The 26,995-nt window shown below is 44.6% G+C and overlaps 1 protein-coding gene across 1 annotated transcript in view; it reads right to left on the bottom strand.

The window, feature by feature from the left end:
• nr2e1 (nuclear receptor subfamily 2, group E, member 1) overlaps window positions 1–25,578 on the bottom strand; it is a 69,893-nt gene extending 44,315 nt beyond the window's left edge. Inside the window, exons 1-5 of the mRNA XM_072499961.1 lie at window positions 25,450–25,578; window positions 20,090–20,235; window positions 18,907–18,994; window positions 11,639–11,865; window positions 1,451–1,597 (exon numbers count right to left, since the gene is read on the bottom strand). Of these exons, the coding sequence (XP_072356062.1) occupies window positions 1,451–1,597; window positions 11,639–11,865; window positions 18,907–18,994; window positions 20,090–20,235; window positions 25,450–25,474 (633 nt within the window). The 5' untranslated portion in view covers window positions 25,475–25,578. The remainder of the gene's footprint in view (window positions 1–1,450; window positions 1,598–11,638; window positions 11,866–18,906; window positions 18,995–20,089; window positions 20,236–25,449) is intronic.
• Between the last annotated feature and the right edge of the window lie 1,417 nt (window positions 25,579–26,995).

Below are 26,995 nucleotides of genomic sequence, written 5' to 3'. Positions count from 1 at the left end.
TCAGGGCGGCATGGTGGCACGTGGTTAGCACTGCTGCCTCATGGCACTGAAGATCCGTGTTCAATCCGAGCCCTCGGTCACTGTGCGTGGGGAGTTTGCACATTCTCACCATGTCTGCATATGTCTCACTCCCACAACACAAAAAAAAAAGATGTGCAGGATAGGTAGATTGGCCATGCTAAATTGCGCCTTAATTGGAAAAAAAATAATTGGGTACTCTAAATTATAAAAAACAATGTTATGAGGGTCTCTGCCTCCACCACCCTTTCAGGTAGCGAGTTCCAGACTCCCACCACCCTCTGGATGAAAAGGATTTTCCTCACATCCCCTCTAAACGTCCTGCCCCTTAAATCTATGCCCCCTGGTCATTGATCCCTCCACTAAGGAGAAAAGTTTCATCCTCTCTACTCTATCTTAACCCCTCATAATTTTATACATCTCAAACATGTCCCCCCTGTCTCCTCTGCTTAACTTCCCCAATTCCCGCTCCTCCCATTTCCTCATGGGTAGTTCACAGTGAGTATGGCGAAGTATCAGAGCGCCAGTATATGACGGCTGAGCAGTGATGTTCAGCGACTCCAACCACTCTGCTATTGAGGGAGCATGGGATGCTTCGGGAGGCAGAGTAGGTAAATTCGGAGGCGGTCATGCTCTTCATCACAAAATAAAATTCACAAAGACCCGGGAGCAGGTCTCAGACACAACTGATATACAATCCTGCGGCAATTTCAGATAGAATTCCCCCCACTTGGGAATATACTACCCCAACAAAAATATGGAAAATGCCGTAAATTAAAATATTAATCCTTTTCTTTGAACTAATCATTTTTGCCATTCTCTTAACTCCAGGAAACGGTTCATTGAGCTTCTAGCACCAAACGTTACGATTCCTTCTGATTATTGGCCTGAACCTGGCTCCCAGATTGCTTCCTCTTAGCTGTATATTTATGGACCAGAGGACACAGATGACCTGCCACGTAAAAGTCACACATTTAATGATCGCACAAAAACATCTTCAGTCAGATATCTTGACTTGAATGTTTTTTTAAATAAATTGAGAGTATCCAATTCATTTTTTCCAATTCAGGGCCAATCCACCTACCCTGCACATCTTTAGGTTGTGGGGGCGAAACCCACACAAACACGGGGAGAATGTGCAAACTCCACACGGACAATGACCCAGAGCCGGGATCGAACCTGGGACCTCGGCGCTGTGAGACAGCAGTGCTAACCACTATGCCACCGTGCTGTCCCGACTTGAATGTTAACTTGCTCAGCCTCCCTCCACTTTTCATTGCCAGACCTCCATGTTTCTATCCTCACCTGGGGTAGTTAACGATTGAATCGCTCATGACCTTTGAAAGTTGGAGTTGGTGTGCGGGAGAGCAAGTTAGTGAGTGTGTGTGGAGGGGGGCGGGGGGCGACGATGGTTATAATTGACTCCACTGACCTGATCCTGGAACGGAAGTGTGGAAAACGCGGGCACACTCTTGGCCCATTTGATACTCATGAAGAGCAGTCTCGCGGCAGATTCACATACCGACTCAGTCGCCACTTCGTACAGGTACATAGGTGCCCCATTGACCTCGTGGGGGTACTGCGGAAAAAGATCACAGTGTCATGTTCAGATGGGAGAGCGGTGCAGCATATTTGTCATGCAAGGCACTCATTGAAAGGATTGCACCAATATAACTTGATGTGCCTTTGTTGTCCAATTCCTGACTGAAAGTCGTTTTTCTATTTATTATTTAATATTAAACTATAGCTGCCAGTATTCCAACTCAGAGTAGGAGTTTTGTTCACCCATCATCTCCGTGCTCGACCGTCTACATGGGACCTCATTTGGAGCACTTCGATTTTTCAGATTTTTACCCTCTCCAACCAACCCTCTTTGTTCCTCTGATTCTGGGCTCTCTGTTCCCACTGACATCAGCCCATCATTGGCCGCTAAAGATGCCTCAGTCCCAAACACTGGAATACTTTCCCTAACACATTCCACCTCTTTCACTCTGTCCAATCCTTTGGTCACTTGTGATAATGTCTTCCACTTTACCTCAGTGGTGATTTCTGAGGACAATTCCCTATAAATCCTAACATCACTGAAGGAGGCTCTTTGGTCCATTTTGCCTGTGCCAGGTTATTGGTTGAAAAATCCATTAGTTCAATTTTCCTGCGCCTTCGCCATAACCCTGGGAATGTCTCTCCTTCAATTGTTTAACCATTTATTTTTAAGTGTTACTATTTGCTTTCATCACCCTCTCACACAAGGCAGGTTTACCAGACTGCTTACTGGGATGGCAGGACTGACGTACGAGGAGATAGTGAGTCAGTTAGTATTGTGTTCGTTGGAGTTCAGAAGATTGAGGGGGGATCTCATAGAAACCTATAAAATTCTAACAGGACTGGACAGGATAGGTGCAGGAAGGATTTTCCCGATGGTGGGTGTGTCCAGAACCAGGGGTCACAGTCTGAGGATACTGGGTAGGACAGAGGTTAGGAGATATTTTTTCACCCAGAGAATTTGTTACCACAGAAAGTAGTTGAGGCCAAAACATTGTGTGTTTTCAAGAAACAATTAGATATAGCACTGGGATGAAGGGGATCAAAGGATATGGGGGGAAAGTGGGAACAGATAACTGAGTTGGATGATCAGCCATGAATGGCGGAGCAGGCTCGAAGGGCTGGATAACCTACTCAAGTTCCTATTTTCTATGTTTCTATGACACTCCAGTTCGCAAGAACTCACTGTGGAAAAGGTTCTCTCGCGCCACCTCTGGCTCTTCTGTTAATTATCTTAAATCTGTGCCCTCTGTTTACTGACTCTTCTGCCAAGAGTCAGAACTTGTAACTGTTTCTCCTTCAATATTCAATCGTAACCATTCCTAATTTTAAATGCTTCTACCATATCTCCTCTTTTCTGCCCCCGAGAGAAGAAGGTCTCTCCGTTCTCTCCACACTTCTCCCTGGTACAATTCTAATAAATATCTTAGGCGCCATTTCCAAGGCGAACTGAAAGCATGGAGTCCGTAATCGAACACAATGCATGAGCTGAGGCCAATCAGTGCTTTAAAAAAGTTCAGCATGAAAGCTCCTTCCTTTGTACTGTATATCTTTATTCTTCTTTTTGGTCCTTCGTGGTGAAGATGACCATATTCATCATCTGTGGTGTCTGGTAGCTTTCAATGGATATGCCTCCATTGACGTAGCCAAAGATCCAATATCCCTTTTCAACAGCCTTCTCAACTTGCCCTACCACTTTCAAAGGTTTGCATACTTACATGCCAGGCCTATCAGTTCTTACATCCTCTGTAAAATTGTACCATTTAATTCATATTGCCTCTTCTTAGTGATACTAAGTGATACTAAAATGCATCACTTCACTCTTCCCTGCATAAAATGTCATCCACCATGCGTCTGCCCATTTTACCAATCTATGTTCTCCTGAAGTCTATTGCCATTGATCTTACTGTTTACTACATTTTTGAACATTTTGAAATATGCCCTGTATAGTCAATTTCAGTTCATTAATAAATATTAAAAAGAGAAATGGCCATAATACCAACCCCTCGTAATACCACAGGATATTACTACCCAGTCTGAAAAGTGACAAGTTCACCACTTTTTGCTGCTTTCAAATTCTTATAATAATAATCTTTATTATTTTCAAAAGTAGGCTTACATTAACGCTGCAGTGAAGTTACTGTGAAAAGCCCCTAGTCGCCACATTCCAGCGCCTGTTTGGGTATACTGAGGGAGAATTCAGAATGTCCAATTCATATAACAGCATGTCTTTCAGGACTTATGGGAGGAAACCAGAGCACCCGGAGGAAACCCACGCAGACACGGGGAGAACATGCAGACTCCGCACAGACAGTGACCGAAGCCAGAATCGAACCTGGGACCATGGCGCTGTGAAGCAACAGTGCTAACCACTCTGCTACCGTGCCGCCCTCTGTCTGAAGGCAGATCCTACCCTCACCACTGAAACCTCTATCACAGGCAGAGCAAGGAGGAAGGTCCCACATTCATCCCTGCTGGATCCAACCCTATGCAGTTCTCATCAGCTGTCCAGCCAACAGGCCCCCCAAGGAGTCCGAGTTGCTGTGGCAACTTTTCCACCCAGGGCTATGAATAATGATGGTAGAGACGCCAACTTATTACCCATTACACGGCTGACCAGGAATCTCTCCTGCTCTTAACAGCTGCTATTGGCATACGTAGGAGGGATTTGCATGATGACACTTAACCAGTTTGTCCACGTGAGAATACACCTTCCTTGGCCATAAAGCCCTGGATTGAGCTGTGAACCAGGAGTTTCCGGTTCAGAGTCAGGGACGCTACCCAGTGCACCATGATACTGCTTGCTTTCGATCCTTTATACCAACAAAAAGGAAGGACGGTAGAAAGAGGGAAAATCGACCATGGATATCTAAGGAAATAAGGGAGAGTATCAAATTGAAGGCAAAAGCATACAAAGTGGCAAAGATTAGTGGGAGACTAGAGGAGGGGACAACAGAAAGCTACTAAAAAAGCTATAAAGAGTAAGGTAGATCCTGAGAGTAAACTTGCTCAGAATATAAAAACAAATAGTAAAAGTTTCTACAAATATATAAAACAAAAAAGAGTGGCTAAGGTAAATATTGGTCTTTTAGAGGATGAGAAGGGAGATTCAATAATGGGAGATGAGGAAATGGCTGAGGAACTGGACAGGTTTTTTGGGTCGGTCTTCACAGTGGAAGACACAAATAACATGCCAGTGACTGATAGAAATGAGGCTATGACAGGCGAGGACCTTGAGAGGATTGTTATCACTAAGGAGGTAGTGATGGGCAAGCTAATGGGGCTAAAGGTAGACAGGTCTCCTGGCCCTGATGGAATGCATCCCAGAGTGCTAAAAGAGATGGCTAGGGAAATTGCAAATGCACTAATGATAATTTACCAAAATTCACTAGACTCTGGGGTGGTCACGGCGGATTGGAAGTTAGCAAACGTGACACCGCTGTTTAAAAAAGGAGGTAGGCAGAAAGCGGGCCAGTGAGCTTAACTTCGGTATTAGGGAAGATGCTGGAATCTATCATCAAGGAAGAAATAGCAAGGCATCTGGATGGAAATTGTCCCATTGGACAGACGCAGCATGGGTTCATAAAGGGCAGGTCATGCCTAACTAATTGAGTGGAATTTTTTGAGGACATTACCAGTGCGGTAGATAACGGGGAGCCAATGGATGTGGTATGTCTGAATTTCCAGAAAGCCTTTGACAAGGTGCCACACAAAAGGTTGCTGCATAAGATAAAGATGCATGTCATTAAGGGTAAAGTCGTAGCATAGATAGAGGATTGGTTAATTAATAGAAAGCAAAGAGTGGGGATTAATGGGTGTTTCTCTGGTTGGCAATCAGTAGCTAGTGGTGTTCCTCAGGGATCAGTGTTGGGCCCACAATTGTTCACAATTTACATAGATGATTTGGAGTTGGGGACCAAGGGCAATGTGTCCAAGTTTGCAGACGACACTAAGATGAGTGGTAAAGCAAAAAGTGCAGAGGATACCGGAAGTCTGTAGAGGGATTTGGATAGGCTAAGTGAATGGGCTAGGGTCTGGCAGCTGGAATACAATGTTGACAAATGTGAGGTTATCCATTTTGGTAGGAATAACAGCAAAAGGGATTATTATTTAAATGATAAAATATTAAAACATGCTGCAGTGCAGAGTGACCTGGGTGTGCTAGTGCATGAGTCGTAAAAGTTGGTTCACAGGTGCAACAGGTGATTAAGAAGGCAAATGGAATTTTGTCCTTCATTGCTATAGGGATGGAGGTTAAGCCTAGGGAGGTTATGCTGCAATTGTATACGGTGTTAGTGAGGCCACACCTGGAGTATTGTGTTCAGTTTTGGTCTCCTTACTTGAGAAATGACGTACTGGCACTGGAGGGTGTGCAGAGGAGATTCACTAGGTTAATCCCAGAGCTGAAGAGGTTGGATTACGAGGAGAGGTTGAGTAGACTGGGACTGTACTCGTTGGAATTTAGAAGGATGAGGGGGGATCTTATAGAAACATATAAAATTATGAAGGGAATAGATAGGATAGATGCGGGCAGGTTGTTTCCACTGGCGGGTGAAAGCAGAGCTAGGGGGTATAGCCTCAAAATAAGGGGAAGTAGATTAAGGACTGAGTTTAGGAGGAATTTCTTCACCCAAAGGGTTGTGAATCTATGGAATTCCTTGCCCAGTGAAGCAGTAGAGGCTCCTTCATTCAATGTTTTTAAGATAAAGATATATAGTTTTTTGAAGAATAAAGGGATTAAGGGTTATGGTGTTCAGGCCGGCAAGTGGAGCCATACATTTTGCCTCTGCTAGGAGATTTCCATTTTAGCCCCTAATTAGAGTCAAATTTTCCCTATCCGTTAATATTTATGTATTTACAAAGGAATTTTGGCCTCCTGCTTTTATTAGCATCTAATCTATTTCAATGCTTTTGTCTTTGCCCTCTTTTAACTCGCCTCCATACTTTTATGTTCATCTTGCTTCTTTATTGTATTAAATATAATTGTCCTTGCAACTGGGATGGAATGACAGCACAGTGGCTAGCACTGTTGCCTCACAGCGCCAGGGACCGGGGTTCAATTCCGGCCTCGGTTGACTGCCTGTGTGGAGTTTGCACATTCTCCCCGTGTTTGCGTGGTTTCCTCCGGGAGCTCCAGTTTCCTCCCACAGACCAAAGATGTGCAGGTTAGGTGGATTGGCCATGCTAAATTTGCCCCTTATTGTCCAGGGATGTTGGTTAGGTTAAGGGGTTATACGAATAGGGTGGGGAAGTGGGTTGGGTGGAGTGCCCTTTCATCGGGTCAGAGAAACCTCAATGGGCTGAATGGCCTCATTCTGTACTGTAGGAATTCTATCTCATTTTAACCTCTGTATCTTTAAACAAAGTGGGAAGTTTAGCTTTGAGTGCCTTTTCCTGACCCCTCATGGGAATATGTCAGTTCTGTACACAAAATATTCTCTCTTTGAAGATTATGTTTAGTTGCTGATTATGCTCTCACGTTTTTGATTCCAATCCACCTGGGCCAGATCTCCTTTCAATTTACTGACTTTGAAGCCCCTCCCCCCCCTCCATTTAACTATTTTTAAAGCTTATTATGCTTTGTCCCTTTCCATATCTATTCTAAGTCTGATGAAATTGTGATCACTGATTTCAGAATGCACTCCTACTGAAAGCTACACTATATGCCCTACTTCATTCCCCAAACTAGACTCAGCCCTGCTTCCTGCCTTGTTGATCTGGAAATACACTGATCAAGATCTTCATGAAAGGAGAGGGTACTGTCAAATTCACAGTAAACGGGGAGGTGGTAGCAATATTAGATAGGATAAAAAATAAATGGTTACGAATGGAAAGTGGCTATGTTTAAAAAGTCTCCGCCTTCTATCAACTGTCTCATAAGTGGCAGTTTTTACACCTGACACAGAAAATGGACAGCTGTGTTTTGGAGACAGACATAAAGAGGGAGAAATAACACAGCTACTGTTGTGAAGAACAGAAAAATACAGCCTTTGTGTTAGCAACCAAGCAGGATGCTGGTGAGAGCTGATTGACTAAAAGAAAACAGAGTAGATGGAATGTCTGCAAATTTAAGGAACAAGGAGTCACTAAGAGGGGCCTTGCTGGTGGAAGTTGGTTCTGGAATACTCAGACTGAATTGGACCATTTTCAAAGTAATTTGACCTGGTGTGGCACGCTCTATTTAAATACTTCTCACAGAATCCACGCAATGAAGAAGGAGGCCACTTGGCTCATCGAGTCTGCACCAACCTTCGAAAGAGCACCTCCGCTGCAACCCCGTAACCCCACCTAACGTGCACATCTTTTGGACACTAAGGGGTAATATGGTATGGCCAATCCATCTAACCTGCACATATTTGGACTGTGGGAGGAAACTGGAGCACCCAGAGGCAACCCGTGCAGATACAGGGAGAACATGCAAACTCCACACGGACAGTCACCCAAGGCCAGAATTGAACCCAGGTGCCTGGCTCTGTGAGGCAGCAGTAATGTGTCACCATTGGTGGATCGCTTGGTAACTTGGGACTTGATCTTGTAATTCTAGATATCTGCTAGAAGTGTGGTGCACAGCAAAATTAATTGTAAGACATATTTCAACGGCATAAATTAGTCAATGCCAAAGTATTTCCTTTAGTTTGACATATTTGTAGCCTGTTAAATAATGTTTGATATGGATTGGTTTAAGTTTGTTTGTTACAGTAAAAATCTTAAAAACATGACATTTTATCCTTCAATTATTTCAGTTGATTGTTTGGGAAATGCATCTCTTTTCAAAGATTATTGGCCTTTACAGGGATTTTGACCAGAGGAGAAGCTTTAAAAAATGGCAGTCCACAAAGTTGAAACATTACATATTTCAAAGGGGTTGCATCCGATCTTACTGTGGGAAGTAAAGGTGGAAATTGAAAAAGCTCTCGTCACAATCTTCCAATTCATCAAAGAACTGGAGGATAAGGGTTTCATTTAAGTTGAGACACTGGAGAAGCTGAGTGTGTCCTCCTTAGGACAGAGAAGGTGAAGTGAAGGCTTAATGTGGTACTCAATATCATGACTAACATTGATAGCTTTTCCTTGATAATGTGTTTTTAATAGCTGAAGTGGTGATGTCCAGTCACAGATGTACAGCATTGGAGGGGAGGGAAGAAGCAGAGGCAACATGAAGGGAACCATGTTTATAGGGTGAGTTGTGATGTGGACAGCACCGCATGACAGGTAGTGGCAGTAGATTGAGAAGTAACTTTCAGAAGGGAATTGGATAACTTCTGAAGAATATGTCTTTACAGGGCTATGACAAACCACAGGGGAGTGTAGCTAACCCAATGGCTCTACCAAAAAGCTGGGACAGCCATGATGGATGAATCGCCTTTTTCGGAACTATATCATTCTGTGGCACAAAGATGCAATGTACTTATCTAGTACAAAGTCCAAATATGTACACATTAGGTGGATTGGCCATTAGTGTCCAAAAGGTTAGGTTGGGTTATGGGGATTGGGTGGAGGTGTTGACCTTGGGTAGGGTGCTCTTTCCAAGGGCTGGTGCAGACTCGATGGGCCAAATAGCCTCCTTCTGCATTGTAAATTCTATGGTTCTCCGGTACCTCAGCCATTCCCTCTGCCTTTGCAAGAAAATCTCATGTTTGTTTCCAGGTTGATTTCGCCCTTCCTCTGACGACTATTTATAGAATCCCTATAGTGCAGAAGTAGGCCATTCGGCCCATCGAGTCTGCACCGACCCTCTGAAAGAGCACCCCACCCAAGCCCACACCGCCGTCCTGCCCCAATAACCCCTTAACCTAACCTACACATATTTGGACACTAAGGGGCAATTTAACACGGCCAATCCACCTAGCCTGCACATACTTTGGGCTATTGTATTATATGATTTAAAAAACAAACTCTCGAGTTCTCTTTTACGTTAGCTTTTACTCTCACACTTTGTCGCTCTTATTGTCCTTTTTAGATTTCCTGTGTTGGTCCTGTGTTCAGTTTTGTTCTTTGCTGTATTATGAGCCATGCATTTGGCGTAAGCCTTGAATGCAGGTCGTTGTAGTACGGATTGCCAAGAGGGCAACTTGATACCAATGTAGAGGGTGAAACAGGAGGCTAGAAGTGGGCAGCCCACTAGCTTCAATCAAAAGGAACTCAGGGCCGGTACCGCCAGACACCACAGGTTCACATAAATATCTTAAATGCTTTAAGCAAATAATAATGTGAAATCTAGCATTGTAAAAACCGAGTGCAGCAGCGGTTCATCCAGCCCTGTCCAAACCCCGACGGTCTGCAGCACACTGCAAACCCATCTTTTTCAAATTCGAAATGAACCCTGCTGGAGTTACTTGGCAATGGGTCCGCTTTCCTGAAACTGCAGGGAGCCACCCACCTCTGTGTGCAGGCCCCTGGGAGCTGCGACAGCAGAGTCCTGGAGTCTGTGGAGTTGGTGATAGTGTGCTGAGGGGGGGCTGCAAAGTCAGAACTGAAACAGCATCAACCCCTCACAGAGATCCAGAGCAATGTGGTCGACCCCTCCCCCCACACCACAGCTCCACATTGACAACAACCAACAAGAGAGAAATTGGTGTTTACCGGAATACAACGTCTGCACCGACTGCTTGGAGTAAATTGATACAAACACTTTGCAAAGCAAACAATATGCCCTGCGATTGTAAAACCCGAGCTGATATTAAAACAATAGCAGTTATGTATTCACACAAAAGTCTTTTTTTTTAAACTGTCCCAACGAGGCTTGAGCCTGAGAACCGAGTTCTGATATAATTTCGCCACCGGGATGTGTTGGGGCTCAGGCTGCCGGATAGTTCTTGGCCCCGCTAACTGGGATCGTTTTCAGTTCTGGGATCGTCTTGCACTGGAGTCAATCAGCATTTTACTGTAGTCAGATATATTGTGCTGCAATCAATGGGAGCTGGTTTGCAGCACAGCGCCACAAAGGGAAAAGTGAACTGCCGCGCTTCCATATTCCGATGACGGATTAGTCAACTGATAATCTTTTCACATGGGGTTAGCGTGGGTTCACCCTGCAGCTATAGCAAACAACAATAGACATTTGCTGCTATAAACTATTGCCATCGTCCTTATATTACACCAAATGTCTACAAACAAATATCATTCTGTCAAATAGCCTCTCCGCGTATGTGTGTGGAAAAAGAAATACCTGACCTCGGGACCTCATAAACCCCTTTACAGCCAATGGTGTCTTTTTTTTAAAGTGTGGTCACCCTGGTCCTGTGCGAAACGCGGTAGCCAGGGTGTGCACAGCAAGGTGATCATGAACAGAGATTCTGTTTTAGTAATGCTGATGGAGGGGCTGGTCTTGGCCAGGGGAGTGGCATTCACTCCCATGCTCTCACTGTAGTACCTTGGGACCTCTTACATCCACCCGGAAGGGCAAATCGAGCCTCCGTTTGACGGCGCATGGGAACAACAGCTCCACCAACAGTGCAGCATTCGCTCAATACCGCACTGGAGGTGAGGTCTTCTGGAGTGGGACTTTTAGTTCGGGAGACATGTTGACATGGGTGTGGGGATTGTGTGTGTGAGAGAGAGAGAGAGTTGTGTGTCAATGTGCATATATCTGTGTGGAATCTGCACTTTCTCTACCGTGTCTGTGTGGGTTTCCTTCGGGTGCTCTGGTTTCCTCCCACTGTCCAAAGATGTGCAGATTAGGTGGATTGGCGATGATGAATGCGGGTTGCGGCGGGGGAGTGGGGCCTATAGTGCAGAAAGAGCACCCTACCAACGCCCTATCCCCATGACCCTACCTTACCTTTTTGGACCGTAAAGGGCAATATGGGCGGAAAGGGACAATTTAGCACGGCCAGTCCACCTAACCTGCACTGCTCACCACAAAGTAAATTGGAGCAAGACGTAGGTTTTAGTTATGAGGTAAATTGGCTTCCCTTTCTGATTGGTCCAATATTTGGCTGAATACCAACACTTCCGCAGACAGAACCTGGCCACACTGAGTTACGGTTGTAGCAATGACTGAACTTGCATCAATTTCCCCACGGCGTCATTGACTCTGTTGCCATGTGAAAGCAGCTGTTGTTTGAAGGTCATTTACCTTTGGAGTTGGCTGTGGTAACCCCACCAGCGCCTGGCGATCAGACCCGGTAGTGAGATCGATGTTGTGGGTTTCTAACTGGGTGACGGCGGTGAAGAAAGCTGGTCCGGGTAAAGCGGTGGCTGGATATGGGGTGACTCCTCCATTGATCTCCTTGTGCCCCCGGAAATACAGGGCTACCTGCTTCCTTATGGTTGATGTCCTCGGTCCTCTTTCGTGCTGCACAGCTATGAGGGAAAACACACAAGAACAGACCATTGGAGGAGGCAGAGCGCCGTGAATCAGGTGTACTTTAACCCATTCATTCCTTCTCGAATTTCTTTGCTTCGCAAAGATTAAGGGAATTTCAGACTAATAAGTCCCTTTGGCCGGACAGCTTAGTGTAGTTCGGAAAATAGGGCAGAAACCTAGAGGGCACCCGCTTTCTTCATGAATCTATCATTAGGGGGCAGAAGAATTTATACAGGACTGGAGGAAATTGTGCAATACTCATATTTTAAATGAGGACATATATCATGGGGCAACAACAGTTCTGTTAGCCTCAGATGGGCAACGGGTGGAATAATAACAATTCTACAAAGGATTAGTCCAGAAGGGTATGCAATTATAGATTGGGAAGCACATTTTACCTGTGCCAGAATAGCAAAACATAAACAGATGGTGACATTTTCCTCTCTCTAAATGTTTTACAAGCTACAAGTCAATTTCCCCCATTGCTTCGAGGGTATTACAAATAGCTGTTAGCCTTTGGTTCAAAGGTACCAATCTTGCCTCTAAATTAGAACAATGTAAATTTAATCCCATGGTTGATGCAGTACTGAGGGACTGCTGGACAATCCAAGGAACTGCTTTTTGAATGAAATATTAAACAGAAGCCAGCATCCAGTGCCCCCCCCCCCCCTCCATTAGATACAGAATAACTCATGGCGCCATTGGAAAGGGTATTGGATCCGGGAAATCACTTGCATTTCTATAGTGCTGCTCGTAATTTTCAGACCATCTGAAACTGCTTCCCAGCCAATGAAGAGCTTTTTTTGAAAAAATGAAAATCGCTTATTGTCACAAGTAGGCTTCAAATGAAGTTACTGTGAAAAGCCCCTAGTCGCCACATTCCAGCACCTGTTCGGGGAGGCTGTTACGGGAATTGAACCATGCTGCTGGCCTGCCTTGGTCTGCTTTCAAAGACAGCGATTTAGCCCTGTGCTAAACAGCCCTTAGATTGGTCCCTGCTGTAATGCAGGAAACCAGTCAGTCAATTTGCCCACAGTAAACTTCCACACACAGCAAGTTTTTGGTTTATTCGTTTACAGGGATTTGGGCGTCACTGGTTAGGCCAGCATTTATTGCCCAACCATCGCTGCCCTTCAGAAGGTGGTGGTGAGCTGCCTACTAGCAGCTATTGCAGTCCTTGAGGTGAGAGTTCCAAGATTTTATCCAGCCACAGTGAAGGAACGGTGATATATTTCCAAGTCAGGGGGGTGAGTGACTTGGAGTAGACCCTCCAGGTGGTGGCATTCTCAGGTATCTGCTGCTCTTTTCCTTCTGATGGTAGTGGTGGCGGGATTGGAAGGTGTTGTCTAAGGAACCTTGGTGAGTTACAGCAGTGCATCTTGTAGATGGTACATATGGCTGCCACTGTTTGTCGGTGGTGGATGGATTGAATGTTTGTGGGAGGGGGGGCAATCAAGTGTGATGCTTTGTCCTGGATGGTGTCGAGCTCCTTGAGTGTTGTTGGAGCTGCACTCATCCAGGCAAGTGGAGAGTAGTCCATTACACTCCTGATTTCTGCCTTGTAGATGGTGGACAGGCTTTGGGGAGTCAGGAGGTGAGTTATCGCTGTATGATTCCTAGCTTTGAACTGCCCTGGTAGCCACACTAATAATGTGGCTAGTCCAATTCGGTTTCTGATCAATGGTAACCCCCAGGATGTTGATTCAGCGATGGTAATGCCATTGAGTGTCAAGGGGCGACAATCAGATCCTCTCTTGTAGGAGAAGGTCATTGCCTGGCACTTGTGTGGCGTGAATATAACAGGGGTTCCTCTGTGTTCTGGCCAATACATGCCATTCTATCACCAAAACCTAGAACAGGTTTCTGAATCCACATTGCTGTTTTCAGAAGCTTGTTGTGCACAGATATGCTGCTGTTTTTCCTTTGCTAAAGTACTTAATTGGCTTTCTTTTTTAAAAGGATGACTGAAGATCTGAAAAGTGCCAAATAAATGAAACCTCATTCTATAAAGTAAATTGCAACTTCTCCTTGCAGTAAGGTTTACAATGCCATTTACCGTCCTCTGCAGAGAAACATACATAGAAAATAGAAGTAGGAGGAGACCATTTGGTCCTTTAAGCCTGCTCTGCCATTCATTATGATCATGGCTGATCATCAGGTTCAATACCCTGATCCCGCCTCTCCCCGCCCGCCCCCCCCCCCCCCCCCCCCCCCCCCATAACCCTTGATCACTTCAGCCCCAAGAGCTATAGAAGCTATAGAGATTGAGCATTGCTGAAACAAAAGACATACTGTCAAATGTTGGTGGTCTTATACTCAGCATGACAGAGGCAAGAATGCCAAATTCCAAAGGGAACGACAATCAATGAGAAAGTAGATGCTGATTGGTTGGCAAGTCGCCTCTGATGGCTTGAGACATTGCCATTGCTAATGCACCAGTGGGTTACTTCCTCCACGCTTTTCTTTATTCAAAAAGATACGCTGCCTGGACTTATTCATTTTGCCTGCAAAGAACAAAGATGAATATATGAAGCTTAAGCAAGGTAAGTGTGAGCTTGACTGGTAATCTCCAATTGATTGCAGTGTAATTCTTAGCATACCTGACAACAGCTCCCTGGTGCAATCTCCATGACAATGTCTTAACCAATCAGAGCTAACCTGCCAACCAATCAGCATCCTTTTTCTCATACAGAACAAATTGTTGTTTGCTTTGAAATTTGGCATTCCTGCATCTGTCCTGAGGAGTGCAAGATGAAAGGCTTCGACAGCATGTCTGTTTCTCTGCAATATTCCAGTTCTGGTACTACGAAGGGACAAAGAGATTGACTGGGATGACCTTTTATTCTCTGGACTCCAGAGTTTAGAAGAATAAGAGGTGATCTGAACATAAAATTCTTGAGAAGGTAATGCTGAGAGGATGCTTCCCGCTTCCCGTGGGTAAAGAGTCACACATGGTAACGGGTTTAGGACTGAGATGAGGAATTCTTCACTCAGTTCTAAATCTTTATAATTCCCTTCTCCAGATAGTTGTTGCAGCTTAGTTGATCATTTATTTATGATGTGGAGATGCCGGCGTTGGACTGGGGTGAGCACAGTAGGAAGTCTTACAACACCAGGTTAAAGTCCAACAGGTTTGTTTCGATGTCACTAGCTTTCGGAGCGCTGCTCCTTCACCTGAGGAAGGAGCAGCGCTCCGAAAGCTAGTGACATCGAAACAAACCTGTTGGACTGTAACCTGGTGTTGTAAGACTTCGTACTGTGATCATTTATTTAGGTAGAGATGGCACTAAGGGAATCAAGGAATGTGGGAATGAGGAGGGATTGTGCAGTTGATGTAGGGAGACAGTCAAGATCTTATTGAATGTGGAGCAAGGGTTCCTATTGCCTTCTACTGCTCCTGTTTGCATTCTTATGTTCACCTGGATTTCCAGAAGGCCTTTGACAAGGTTCCACCTTAAAAACTTGTATTAAAACCAAAAAGAAGAATTCTAAGGAAGAGAAATTCATTTGATTAAATATTGGATCATAAGTAGGAATCCCGTGTGATTGTTGTCTCAGGTGGGGGCGGGGGTGATGGGTTGGAATGTCAATTTGGTCAGTTCTTTGGCCCTTGATGCTTCTTATCTGCGTAAATATTCTAGATGTAGAAGAGAATTGTGAATTTGTTAAATTGGAAAGTTACAATAAAGTAGTGAAAGCTGTAAAAATATAGTATCCAGCTGGTGATTTACAGAAAAAAATTACTTAAATCAGTTGCTTATGAGAAGCAAAATGGGGAATGGTTTAAAATATGCCTATTAGATGAAACATGGGGAATATAAGTACATATGAATGTAGAATTATTACAGCAATACCTTAAATGAACCTGGGAGTATACCTTGAGCCAATGTCATTAAGCATATAGAACGTTAACATCCAGGGCCAGAAGAGTAGAATTAATTGGATACAAAGTTATAATGCAGTACTACCTTTGGAATCCTGTGTACTGTTTTCTCCAACACACTTCAAAATGAACATACATGCTTTGGAAAGGATACAGGCTCCGCAAGGATACAAAGATTGTTCCCAACTGTAAAAGAAATGAGCTATGGGGAAAGCCGCCTGGAGCTTACGATCTTTAGTCTGACTCTAATTCTGGTGGATCTCAGCACCATTAAATTGGAGCAAACCAAAATTTGAACATGGTTGAGCGTTTATACAGACACCATTATCATCAGGGCAAATCACTCAGCTGACAAGGAGGTATTCCTGGTTAATGAGTGTAAACCGGGCCCACAACTTCCAACACACTGCTCCCTCACAGCTCCAGGGTTCCGGGTTCAATTCCGGCCTTGGATCACTGCCTGTGTGGAGTCTGCACGTTCTCCCCGTGTGTGCGTGGGTTTCCTCCGGGTGCTCCGGTTTCCTCCCACAGTCCAAAGATGAGCAGGTTAGGTGAATTGGCCATGCTAAATTGCCCCTTAGTGTCCAAAACAAAAGGTTAGGTGGGGTTACGGGGATAGGGCGGGGGCCTGGGTGGGGTGCTCCTTCAGAGGGTCGATGCAGCCTCGATGGGCCGAATGGCCTCCTTCTGCGCTGTAAATTCTATGGTACACCAAATAATCAAATCTGATGTGCTTTTTTTAAAAAGTGAATATAGTTCGGAGGTGATTTTCCCTCTTGAAGGTAACCGGTATTACAATTGGGTGATATTACAAAATGGCAATTCACCATAAAATCATAGATTTGGCAGCACCGAGGAGACCGTTCGGGCGGTGGGGTTTCTGCTGACTTCCTAATTCTGTGTGACTATCTAAGGGATCACGCCGCCGCCGTGAGCAAACAGAACCGAGTAACAAAAATAAACAATGCTAGAATCAGAAACATAAGTTTCGCAACATTAAAGCCAGGCACGTTGAGAATGGCGTCCAATCATTTTTGGGCGATTTGTGGTTAAAGGGACGGCCTGGCCTCTGTTTAAACATTCAGCTGCCCATTGCACAGTTCAGTCTTTGGCTCAGTTTAGATTTAGGCCCAAGAGTTATCTCAGCACCTCAGTTTCCCTCTGCCGTGTAGAATATATTGATTAAGCAAACTATAATTACAAACTCTGATAATAACTGTCTAATAAACCATTCCAGGAGTAACCGGGGCCTTCTGGTGTGATGACAGTGGGATTTAAGTGTTAAATCAAGTATAACGAAAGCACAGATCATTTCCAATATCTAATTCAATGGACACTGCTTGGATACAAAGAGCAGGTGAAACATTTCTAAACACGTGCAATGCGGAAATCGCCGCATATCCCACACGGCTGTGCAGTAAATGTTAACAACTCGACCGCTGCGGATAACAAACGTCAGACCCAAATATCTTCATCATTAAAAAAAACAGACCAATTGAAAGACACCCATGAGTATATTAACCTGGGATATACTTTCCCAATCACACCTTGTCGAGCTGCTTTAATGGTGCCGATTAATGGAATAGAAAAAATTTGTGAATTTCAACCCATGTCGAGGGGAGGTGGAATCGTGGACTTGTCAGCTGGGCGGGAAATCTCCAGGTAATCAGCATGAGGCCGATCTTCGGTTTGGTCTGAAATGCTTGCGGCCAAAGGAATGAGTGGATGGAAATGCGACTTAAACATGTTCATGTGTCATACACTTCCCCGGGGCACACGATGTCCAGTTTCAGATGAACAGCAACCAGAGAACTGGAGCATTAGGGGACCAGGGTGTGACAGAGGGCACTGAGAGGGAGGGAATCGGGGGGAGAGATACACACGCACTCAGCCATAAAGACAGTAGACATATATAAGATAGCAGAAAATGCCAGGGCTTGACAAGGGAAGTAGTATAACTCCGGGCTGATCCCAAACCAAATTTTCCTGCTTACTTTACATTGTGTTGATGCATCTTCCCCTGCCTAACTTAAAATGTTCGGGGGGGGGGGGGGGGTGTGGACAGAAATATTATAGCTTCTTATATATTTATATATATATAATATATACGGTAAAACACCATGCCCGGTTTTCCGCTCAAAACCAGCTTCAGCAGAAATAATGCTTTCCCACTCTGAAAGACATGTGCACAGAAATGAATCCATTGCCTTGTCCAGCTGAAGGGACGGATTGAAACTCACAAAAAAGACATTTCAACCTGAAGAGGAGCGACATTAAATCCTGGTGAAGGAAATACATTGAAATCAACACGTAATTCACCACAAGGAGATTCGGTTTGATATTTTGATGTGTCACGTGTCGCAATTTGACAAGAACTGGATGGTGCGGGGCCGAGAACGGAAAACATAGATTGCGTTGCTCGTGCGTGTATGGACCAAATGGCTTGCATTCCCATCGCCCCAAAGCACAAGCAGTGCAATGCCTATCAGGTGTAATCGCTATTGTAACTTCGGGAAGCGAATTTTCACAGAGCCAAGTCCACCAATAGCAATGGAACAAAAGAGACCCCCCTCCCCCAACAATTGGGGCGATGTGTGAGGAATTTTCTTTTTTAAAAATTCATTTACAGGATGTGGGCATCGCTGGTTAGGCCTGCATTTATTGCCCATTCCCAGTTGCCCTTCAGAAGGTGGCGGTGAGTTGCCTTCTTGAACCGCTTCAGTCCCTGGGTTGTAGGTACGCCCACTATGCTGTTAGGGAGGGAGTTCCAGGATTTTGCCCCCAGCTTTTAGGAGGTGATAGTTTTCAGCTGAAAGTGGACATTTCAGTAATTAAGGAAAAGAGATCGAACAGCGATAAGGGAGGGGATCAAGTAAATTCGATGCCCTGACGGGTTTTATGACATCCACATGATGTTCTGGGGAAAAATTGATTCCTTTTTTTGGTGTTGTTCTTAATAAGATTCCAACGGGTGTCTTTTCGATCTCGGACAGGATTTGTTTAAAGTACAATGCACTTTTTAGAGTGAGATATGTGGGGCGAGGTGTACAGCATTAAAAAGGAACACTGTTAATCCCTGTTTCACTTTGCACAGAAGAAAACGCCACACAGTCAGGCAGGTGCGGGCCCTGGAATCTGACATCCAAAGTCTTACCGTCCTTGTTCATGTTCACTTCAAGACACTTTTTGAGCCGGCAGGCTCTGCACTGGTTCCTGTGAGTCTTGTCTACAGGACAACCCCCCTTCAAAAGATAATAACAACAAAATAAAGAACCACGAAATACCTCACCGGGGTCAAACATATTTCATTTTAAATCGCACTCGTATTTAGACGTGAGGACTCGGCTAGTTGCAAACTTGCTTTGCAACTTCAAATGCTCTAAGGAAGGTGAACGTGTAAATGTGATCGTTAGTCTGCACGTTCTCCCCGTGTGCTCCGGTTTCCTCCCACAAGTCCCGAAAGATGTGCTGTCAGGTGAATTGGACATTCTGAATTCTCCCTCTGTGCACCTGAACAGGCGCTGGAATGTGGCAACTAGGGGATTTTCACAGTAACTTCACTGCAGTGTTAATGTAAGCCTACTTGTGACACTGATAAAGATTATTATTATTTTTAAGACAGGCGGGCTATTCAGTAGCAAATTCCCTTGAAACGTTAAGTCACATATGCCAGAGACTAATGTTAAATGTGGGTGCACACTATGAACCCTGAGACTGACCAGAGTTACGAGCTGCACTAGTCAAAGGAGCCCCAACAAACATGTTCAAACTTTGGAGATTCTGGCAGTGCCTCTCCTAGGCAGGGGAGAGTGTTAAACTCCCCACTCCCCAATCCGTCTCATCAACGATTTACATAAAGGGCAGGCAAGAGACCAATAAATATTTTGCGACCACCACCCCAATTTGTAACCAATAAGAGGAGGAGGGGGGGGGGGGGGGGGTGTCAGTCCTGTCTTCTTTGAACAAGAAGATGAACTCATTTGTTTTCAGGAATGGAAATAATCTGGTGCATTGTTCACTGCCAGAACCCAGAGCCGTTATCACTCCAAATCCTACTTTATGGATACCCAATAATACCTGAACGAGGTGTAACTTGGGCACAGTCACCTTATCTAAAGGGTGCGAGATGAAAATATAGAAAATCTAACTAAGGTGCCCCTTTTGGTTTTTGAAGTGACATTTGAAAAGCCGCTCTCTGGGGCATCGCGTGTGTTTTGAAAAAATAAATAAAGTACTTTTGTTGCATTTTTTTAAAAAGGGAGGCTCCTGTCTATTTTATTCCACCCCAAGCACACGGTGTGCAAAGCAACCCTGTGGCTCTCAGTGTTGGTATGTACCTGGTTGCCTGATTTGCAGACATAAGTTCTGTTCCGGCGAATACTGCGCTTGAAAAACCCCGAGCATCCGTCACAAGCGTAAACTCCGTAATGTTTACCGGAACTGCGGTCCCCGCACACCTTGCACGGAATGTCCAAAATTCGACCTTTAAAAAAAGCCAAATTGGTCTGTTTACGTTTGAACATAAAGCTCCCGTCGACCGGGCTCACAGGTCATCTCAAAGCAGAATCACAATCTAACGTGGTGCTGGGTCCCAACAAGGCCCAATCTTGAATTAAACTTTTTTTTTTCTTAAACGAATCATGAGGCGATTGCCCTCTCGATGAAGTATTGGAGCCTTTCCTGACGCCTTGGTAATAAAACAGAGGTATAATATTCGAATTCCTTTAGCCACAGGTTTGTCCTTTCAAGTTTAATTCAAGTGTCCCAGACTGAGACGAAATAAATTACACCAGAGGCTAAAACACTGATTTCTGACATCTTATCATTTTGATTCTAACGAAATCATTTTATATGCCACAGGTTCGAACTCCTAACAACAAAGAGGTACTTTCAGCCACATTGCATGTAACATTAGTAATCAATCAGGATTAATTAGTATCAAACCGGGAGATTTGCAGCAATGAGATTCCTTCATTGTACTAGGAAGTGATTGTATAAACAAGAGGCTTAAAGCAGCATTAACTGAACGCAATTTGCAGCGACCAGTGTGGATGTATACATCTGAGGAAGACCGAGATCTTTCGGGGAAATGAAATGGGTTTTATCGAATCGACCTACTTTCTCACCAAAAAACAACAGCCATTCTGTGGCTGCGTGTCCCTATTGAGTTGGACAGCAGTGTTCCTTGTGTTCGTTCAGTCAGCTTGTGATGTTAAAGAACAAGATTGCCCCTTAACGTTGTGATCTTATGTCACATTTAAACGGCCAGAAACGACTCTCTGTTTTAGTTTCTTTGGTGGGGGGGGGGGGGGGGGGGAATGAAAATATTTAAAATATATATAAAGCACGTTTTGAATGGCCGATGGCTTGGGGAAAGTATAGGAACGTTGGCTTATTTTAGAAGGTTTTGTTTAACACACTCACGCGTGTGTTCCTTCATTGGACCCGCTGAATACAATTCGCCAGCCATGTCCCTTCAATGTGTCAACCTGCCCCTTCGGGGCAATCGTTCATTGATTGGGAAATGCAGAGAGAGTAAAGGTGAGGCTGCGGGTGAAGGGGACTTCAGGGTCTGACATGGCCGGGTGCCTCATTGGCACCAGGAACCTCAAGGAGACGGCGCGCCAACAACTGCTCAGGAAAAATAGGGACAGGACAAAAATCCTTCTCCACATCTCCAGAACAAATGTTTACTGTCCGGAAAATAATTGGCATAAAAGACGAGAGAAAAACCATGGGTGTAATATTTAATTCTTGGGGCTGGAAAATTGCAAGTTTAAGTTTGCGCTCATAGTTTGCAATAACTTGGTCCTTTATCCGATTAGTCAGTTCATGTTTAAAAACTATTGAGAAGTCCATCCTCTGTGATGCCGGAAAGGCCTCATTAGTCGAGATGTCCACAGCACTGTAATGCGCAAGCATTGTCCCGGGGCCCTTGCCGCACCTTGAGGGGCGGTTGCTCAGCACGATGCGTCTGTGTGAATCTTTCTGGCGCAAGGTTGCGTTGGCAGGACCATGGGAATGTAAAAAAGGCGGGGACCTTGGGAACTTGGATTTGCACAGACAGCGGGAGCTACAACAATGTCTGGGATGGCCAAACTGCGAGACCGAGACATTGGGGAGAACGTGTTGAGTTAATGATTTCCCATTGAACTCCCTGACTGCTCCCAATGAAGACAAGCTGTCATGACTTTTTTTAAATGAGCCCCGACAGCTGCTAAACAAGAGATGAAGAAGAGGGAAAAAAGGGACTATAGTGAGGGAGAGAGGGGGGGATTAAAACTTTCTCCAAAGATGGGAATTCAAAAGTAGCACAATGAGCCAGGACAGGAAAGGTATAGAGCGTCAAATCTGACTTAAACAGTTATTCTGTCGGATATCTGCATAAACGTCAGCGTCTAGTGGAAGTGAAATAATTTGGTCGATGTGTAATTATGTGAACATGTTCCCACCTGCCCATTGATTTACCAGTGACCCGTCAAAAACAGTAGCATGGGAATTCGGAAACGCCAGAATGCATCCAGGGAAAATCAATCGATATACAGGGAGCAGGTATAATCGTCTTGGCGTCAATTGCAGCTGGCCTGGGAAGGGCCCTGCCCACACGTTAACTTTCCAACGTTGGAAAAATCAAACACACTGATACCAGATGTATCTCTTTGTGGGTGCTGTTGGTAACTTCGCCAATTTAAACATGTCAGCTCACGTTCGGTGAGGTGTAAATAGATTTTGTGAGGGGGAAATAAAAAAGATCTCGGGTGTTTTAATGATCAAAACTCTCTGGAACCCCGCGGTTCCTTGCGAACATTAATACCATGACGATCAGGTAGAAATTTTATATAATGTTGGAAAAATCAACAAATCCAAGGACTTTAAGTAATTACTCAACGCTTCTCCTCTCTTTTATACAAGAAGACACATTTAAGAAACCGCCTATCTATAAGCTGAACTATTAAGTCGTTTTAAGGATTCTCACTCCAGCAACGCTCGCTTTATGACTTACAACTGAATATCCTTCTTTCCAATGCTGTTTAATACAATGTAACCGCGTCAGGCGCTTTTCAGTTTCATTCCAAACCAAAACACACGATTCCCTGCAGAACAACCTCTTTGTTTCTAGGCTCCTTCGTTATAATATCACATTTACACGCGTTAGTGATACAACCTGAACCAATTGGGGGCAAATAGAGCGAGTTCGAAAGTGAAGAGGAATTTTCACCCAGTATCCATTTATCAACACAGCAGCAAAGTGTCTAATCGGGCGATCGACTGCTTTAGTCTTGCCATGTGTAAAATGTAAAAAAGAAACACGATTTTATTCACTAGGAAACATGCCTTTAACTTCTGTCAGTAGGGGGTCATTTGACACTTATTGTGCGTAATTATTACTTAAAAGTATATGGCATATTCTATTACTGTAATTACCCTCAACGGTATAAGCCGCTGAAAGAAGTTATCTTTGATTTGAGCAAAGTGATTGTTGGGGGGACGAGCCGGTTTATATTGCCACCCATACAGCGCCCTTGTTGTGCTCCATATAAACTAGCAGGCAGAGTTAACAACAAAATAAACTCGCCATGTCTCCACAGCCCATCAATAAAAACAAAGTCAACTTGGCTATTCTGCTTCAGAGCACTTAGCAAACCATAGCTCAGGAATTTAACAAAGAAATACCCACTGGAAATAATTATTTTCATTGGCAGAAAGTGGGAAGGGAAAGCCCTGCGCCTAAACAAGGCACAAATTACATAAGAGAAGACTGGATTGAACTGGAGCAGTAACTTTTCCCAGTCTGGCAAGAGAGGGATAAGGTTCTAAAGTTAACATTTCAATTGAGTCATCTCTTAAGGCGAACTCACGTGAAATAAAATCAATTCGGCGTCGCCTTTTTTTTTGGACGTTTGTTTATGATGCTGAACATCGGTCGCTGTGTCTGAAGGATAACATCGCCCCTACAATGGCATTCTACACACAACTTGGGGAATTGGAGACCACAATGTAGTTTCATTAGCTGATAGTTTTCCATTAGCTTCTAGTGGAGGATTTATTAATCGAAACCTGACCCTCTTCTAATCACGAATATCCATATTTTGTTCTTTATTTACACCCCCCGTATTTAACCTCCATTATTTCTGGCGCTGAACTGAACTCTAACTCGGTTTTCAAAGCCATTGAACCTAGCTATACCGAGGTGTGAGGAGAAGCATTTTTTAATTCACCGTTGACTTTTGCCAAAGCGCTCGCTTCCATCTCAGCCTCCACTCGGTTGTTGATTTATGAATGTGCCTTCTATAATCTGGGTGGCAAGAGTGCATTTTCCACTATCAGCAACCGCTCAGCTCCCTGGTGCTTTGCCTATTTTTTGAGCTTGTGTGCACGCCTTTGCAGAGGATGAAATACTTTATTCGATGAGATTCTCGATGGAACTTAATTACAAACTCCTCAGCAACGCCTCGAATGAGTTTATGTTGCATTTTGATTAATCTCATCCAAATGGGGCTAAACTGTCTGACGATTTCTTTACAGGGGCCATTTGCCTGCGATTTGTTTGTGGCCGAGGATTTGTAGACTGTATATTACCCCCACTTCAAATCCTTCAGCATTAACAGCCTATTTGGGAAAAAGGAAAATATGAAATTGTTCTTCACCCCCTTCAACGAGCAGCTATGGCCTGAAAAGCCTGGCTTTGAGAGAGGGGGGGGGGGGGGGGGGCAGAGAACGCGCGCGTTAAATAAAGAGAGTCAGTATTGTACAATGTAGAATCTCCTAATCAAGTTGCTACATTCTAGTTTAAGAAATTAGTTACCACTAAATAATGCTTCATTGCCACGGGAAGCGTTTTGTAGTAGCGCATATGGATTATCCGAAATACAATATGGGTGATTTCAATAATAATCCTCCATATAATCTGTATCTTTAAAGTTAGGTCATGGAGTCGACGTATTGGTAATTCTGGATATAATATAGAGGAAATCTGGTTGATTTATTTGAAATGGTGAAAACACACTAGGTAGGACTCGAAAGGTAAACATCGATCCCATGTGCTTGACATGTAACAGGAGACAATATACCCATTGCTGGGCGAAGCTTCAGATCAGGGGTTTAGCATGAATGTTGTTGTTTTTGAAGGTACCATCAGGCCTTGGACACATCCACTCTCTTTAAAGAAAAAAGTGCAATGAGAGTTTAGAGGGAGACAAACTCTTCTGGACCCTCCCCGGATCTTGGGCCTCGCTAACTTTTTATCTCCTGGCCCTGGAGCCCGTGTACAGATCAGATCGGCGTGTGGCCAGGAGCGAGCTGCCAATTTAAAAAATGTTTGCCATCAAAAACTGGGACCGGCGAACTTGGAAAAGACCTCCTCTCTCTTCCACCCCCCATCGCATTTTAACTCACTAAAACTCTGTGCTGTCGGTCGCAATTGTGTCGAAGTGCGGAGATGTCAATTATTTTAGTTTGCGGGCCCAGCGGTTAACAGGACTCAAATTCTGAACTTTGATCGCAAAATCCAACAATAACCAACAAGGCAAGGTTTGCTTCTTAACTGGAGGACAGACTGAGCTGAAAGTGTCATTAAATCTAACACACACACACCTATCCCAATGCCAGTAATTTTAACATACATAGTTGAGATGCTTCTCCCGCTCGAGGTTGAAATCAGCAAAACAAATTCATATTTCTAATACACATCACCCACTTGTTGATCCGGCGGGCTTGCTCATTGTTGCGGGTTATCCTGCAGCAGGCTCTATCATAGGGCGGCCCAACACACAGTGAATCCGGTAACTCTCCTTCTGCGCTGACCTGCCCCCCCCCCCCCCCCTCCTTCTTCCTCTGCGGCTCTCTGCTCCTCCACCGCAAGCCGAAGGGTAACTTCTCAGGAAATCAGCCGATCCCCCCGCCACTCAGTCTTCAAGCTGGCGGCGTCCATAAGTTTGGGCAGCTCTCGCTGTCTCTGCCCTGTGAGGCGGGGGTAGGTTTCGTTTGGTGGATGAATTCACCCAGTCCATCCGTCATCCATCAAGCCTTTGGGAGTCGCGATTGGAGCTGTCAGCGGTTTCAGAGAGAGAGAGAAAAACAAGAGTCCTGACTTTCAATTTGACCGGACAGAGTAGAAGAAGTTGCAAACAGCAGCTTCCGGTAAACGTGAACCAAATTAATGCGTTTTGTTTCTAAGCATTCGGGTGAAGGCTGTGACTTCCTGGAGCTGGCTGAGGAAAGCAATCTTTTCCCCCAGAGCCCGGGTAAATCTTCCTTGCCCAGTCTCCAGGGTGCTTCTCACTGCCTCTCCTATCACCCCCATTGGACTATTACGTCAGTCCCCTTCAGCTTTTTAAGATGCCAATTGCATTTCTGAGCGTGCTCCATCCAGCTTTTAAAGTTACAATGACATTTTTTTTCTCCACGGAGTGGTGGAGGGGGTGGGAGAATGGAGTGGGAGGAGGGAGCTGGTTACTTTGTCATTTGATCCAAATAGAGAGAGAGAGAAAATCTCCGCAGTAAAATGTTTTACTTTAAACCATGTTCTCAAACTGGAGCTTGGACAGGAGCAGATTTCATGTAAACTGCTTCCCACACGGCTCTCCAGCAATAAACCTGGCACAGTTATTCAGTTTCAATAAAATGTAGTTTAAAGCTACAGCTCTTGGCTATAGAGTACACCACCCGGTGAGTAGAAATGGATATTCACGTGTAAACTGGTTGATTTGCTGGCTAGCTATGGATAACCTGGGTAGAAGGTATTACGGTTGATTGTAGAAGTTCCGCCTGCCACAGGCTGATATCGCCCACATTAAGGGAACAGATGCATAAACTTCTGAATGTTTTGCCCGGCGCTGATTAAATGCAGCAAGTCAAACCTTGGATGGTCGCAGCCAAGTGCAATGATGATGTTGACGCGCTACTAATATCGAAAACAGTCCCCTTTTTTGCAGTGTGACAACAATGTACGGTTATTAGAAACTGTTCATTAATTCAATGCAACCTGCAAATCCCTCTCTAAATTATCTACCGCCGACTTCAGGATCTGCTGTCGAGGTAAGACCCCCTGCTAGAGTTTATTGAGCTCGCCAAGCCTCTGAGCGGTGGTAACCCGCGAAGCAAGAGGTGACTAATCCCTGTGATGGGGGTGGGAGGTTCGATACTTTCTCTCACTCTCTGAGCTACCACTCGACCTGCTGCCTGTGATTAAATGCTCGGCGTATTGTTGTTGTTCGCTCTCGAGAATGCTTTGGCCTAGGGCG

The sequence above is a fragment of the Scyliorhinus torazame genome, chromosome 4 (assembly GCF_047496885.1).
Source record: "Scyliorhinus torazame isolate Kashiwa2021f chromosome 4, sScyTor2.1, whole genome shotgun sequence".
In the NCBI taxonomy this organism is placed as follows: Eukaryota; Metazoa; Chordata; class Chondrichthyes; order Carcharhiniformes; family Scyliorhinidae; genus Scyliorhinus; species Scyliorhinus torazame.
The sequence above is the reverse complement of the archived record's forward strand: the minus strand, read 5'-3'. Positions and strand labels throughout refer to the sequence as shown.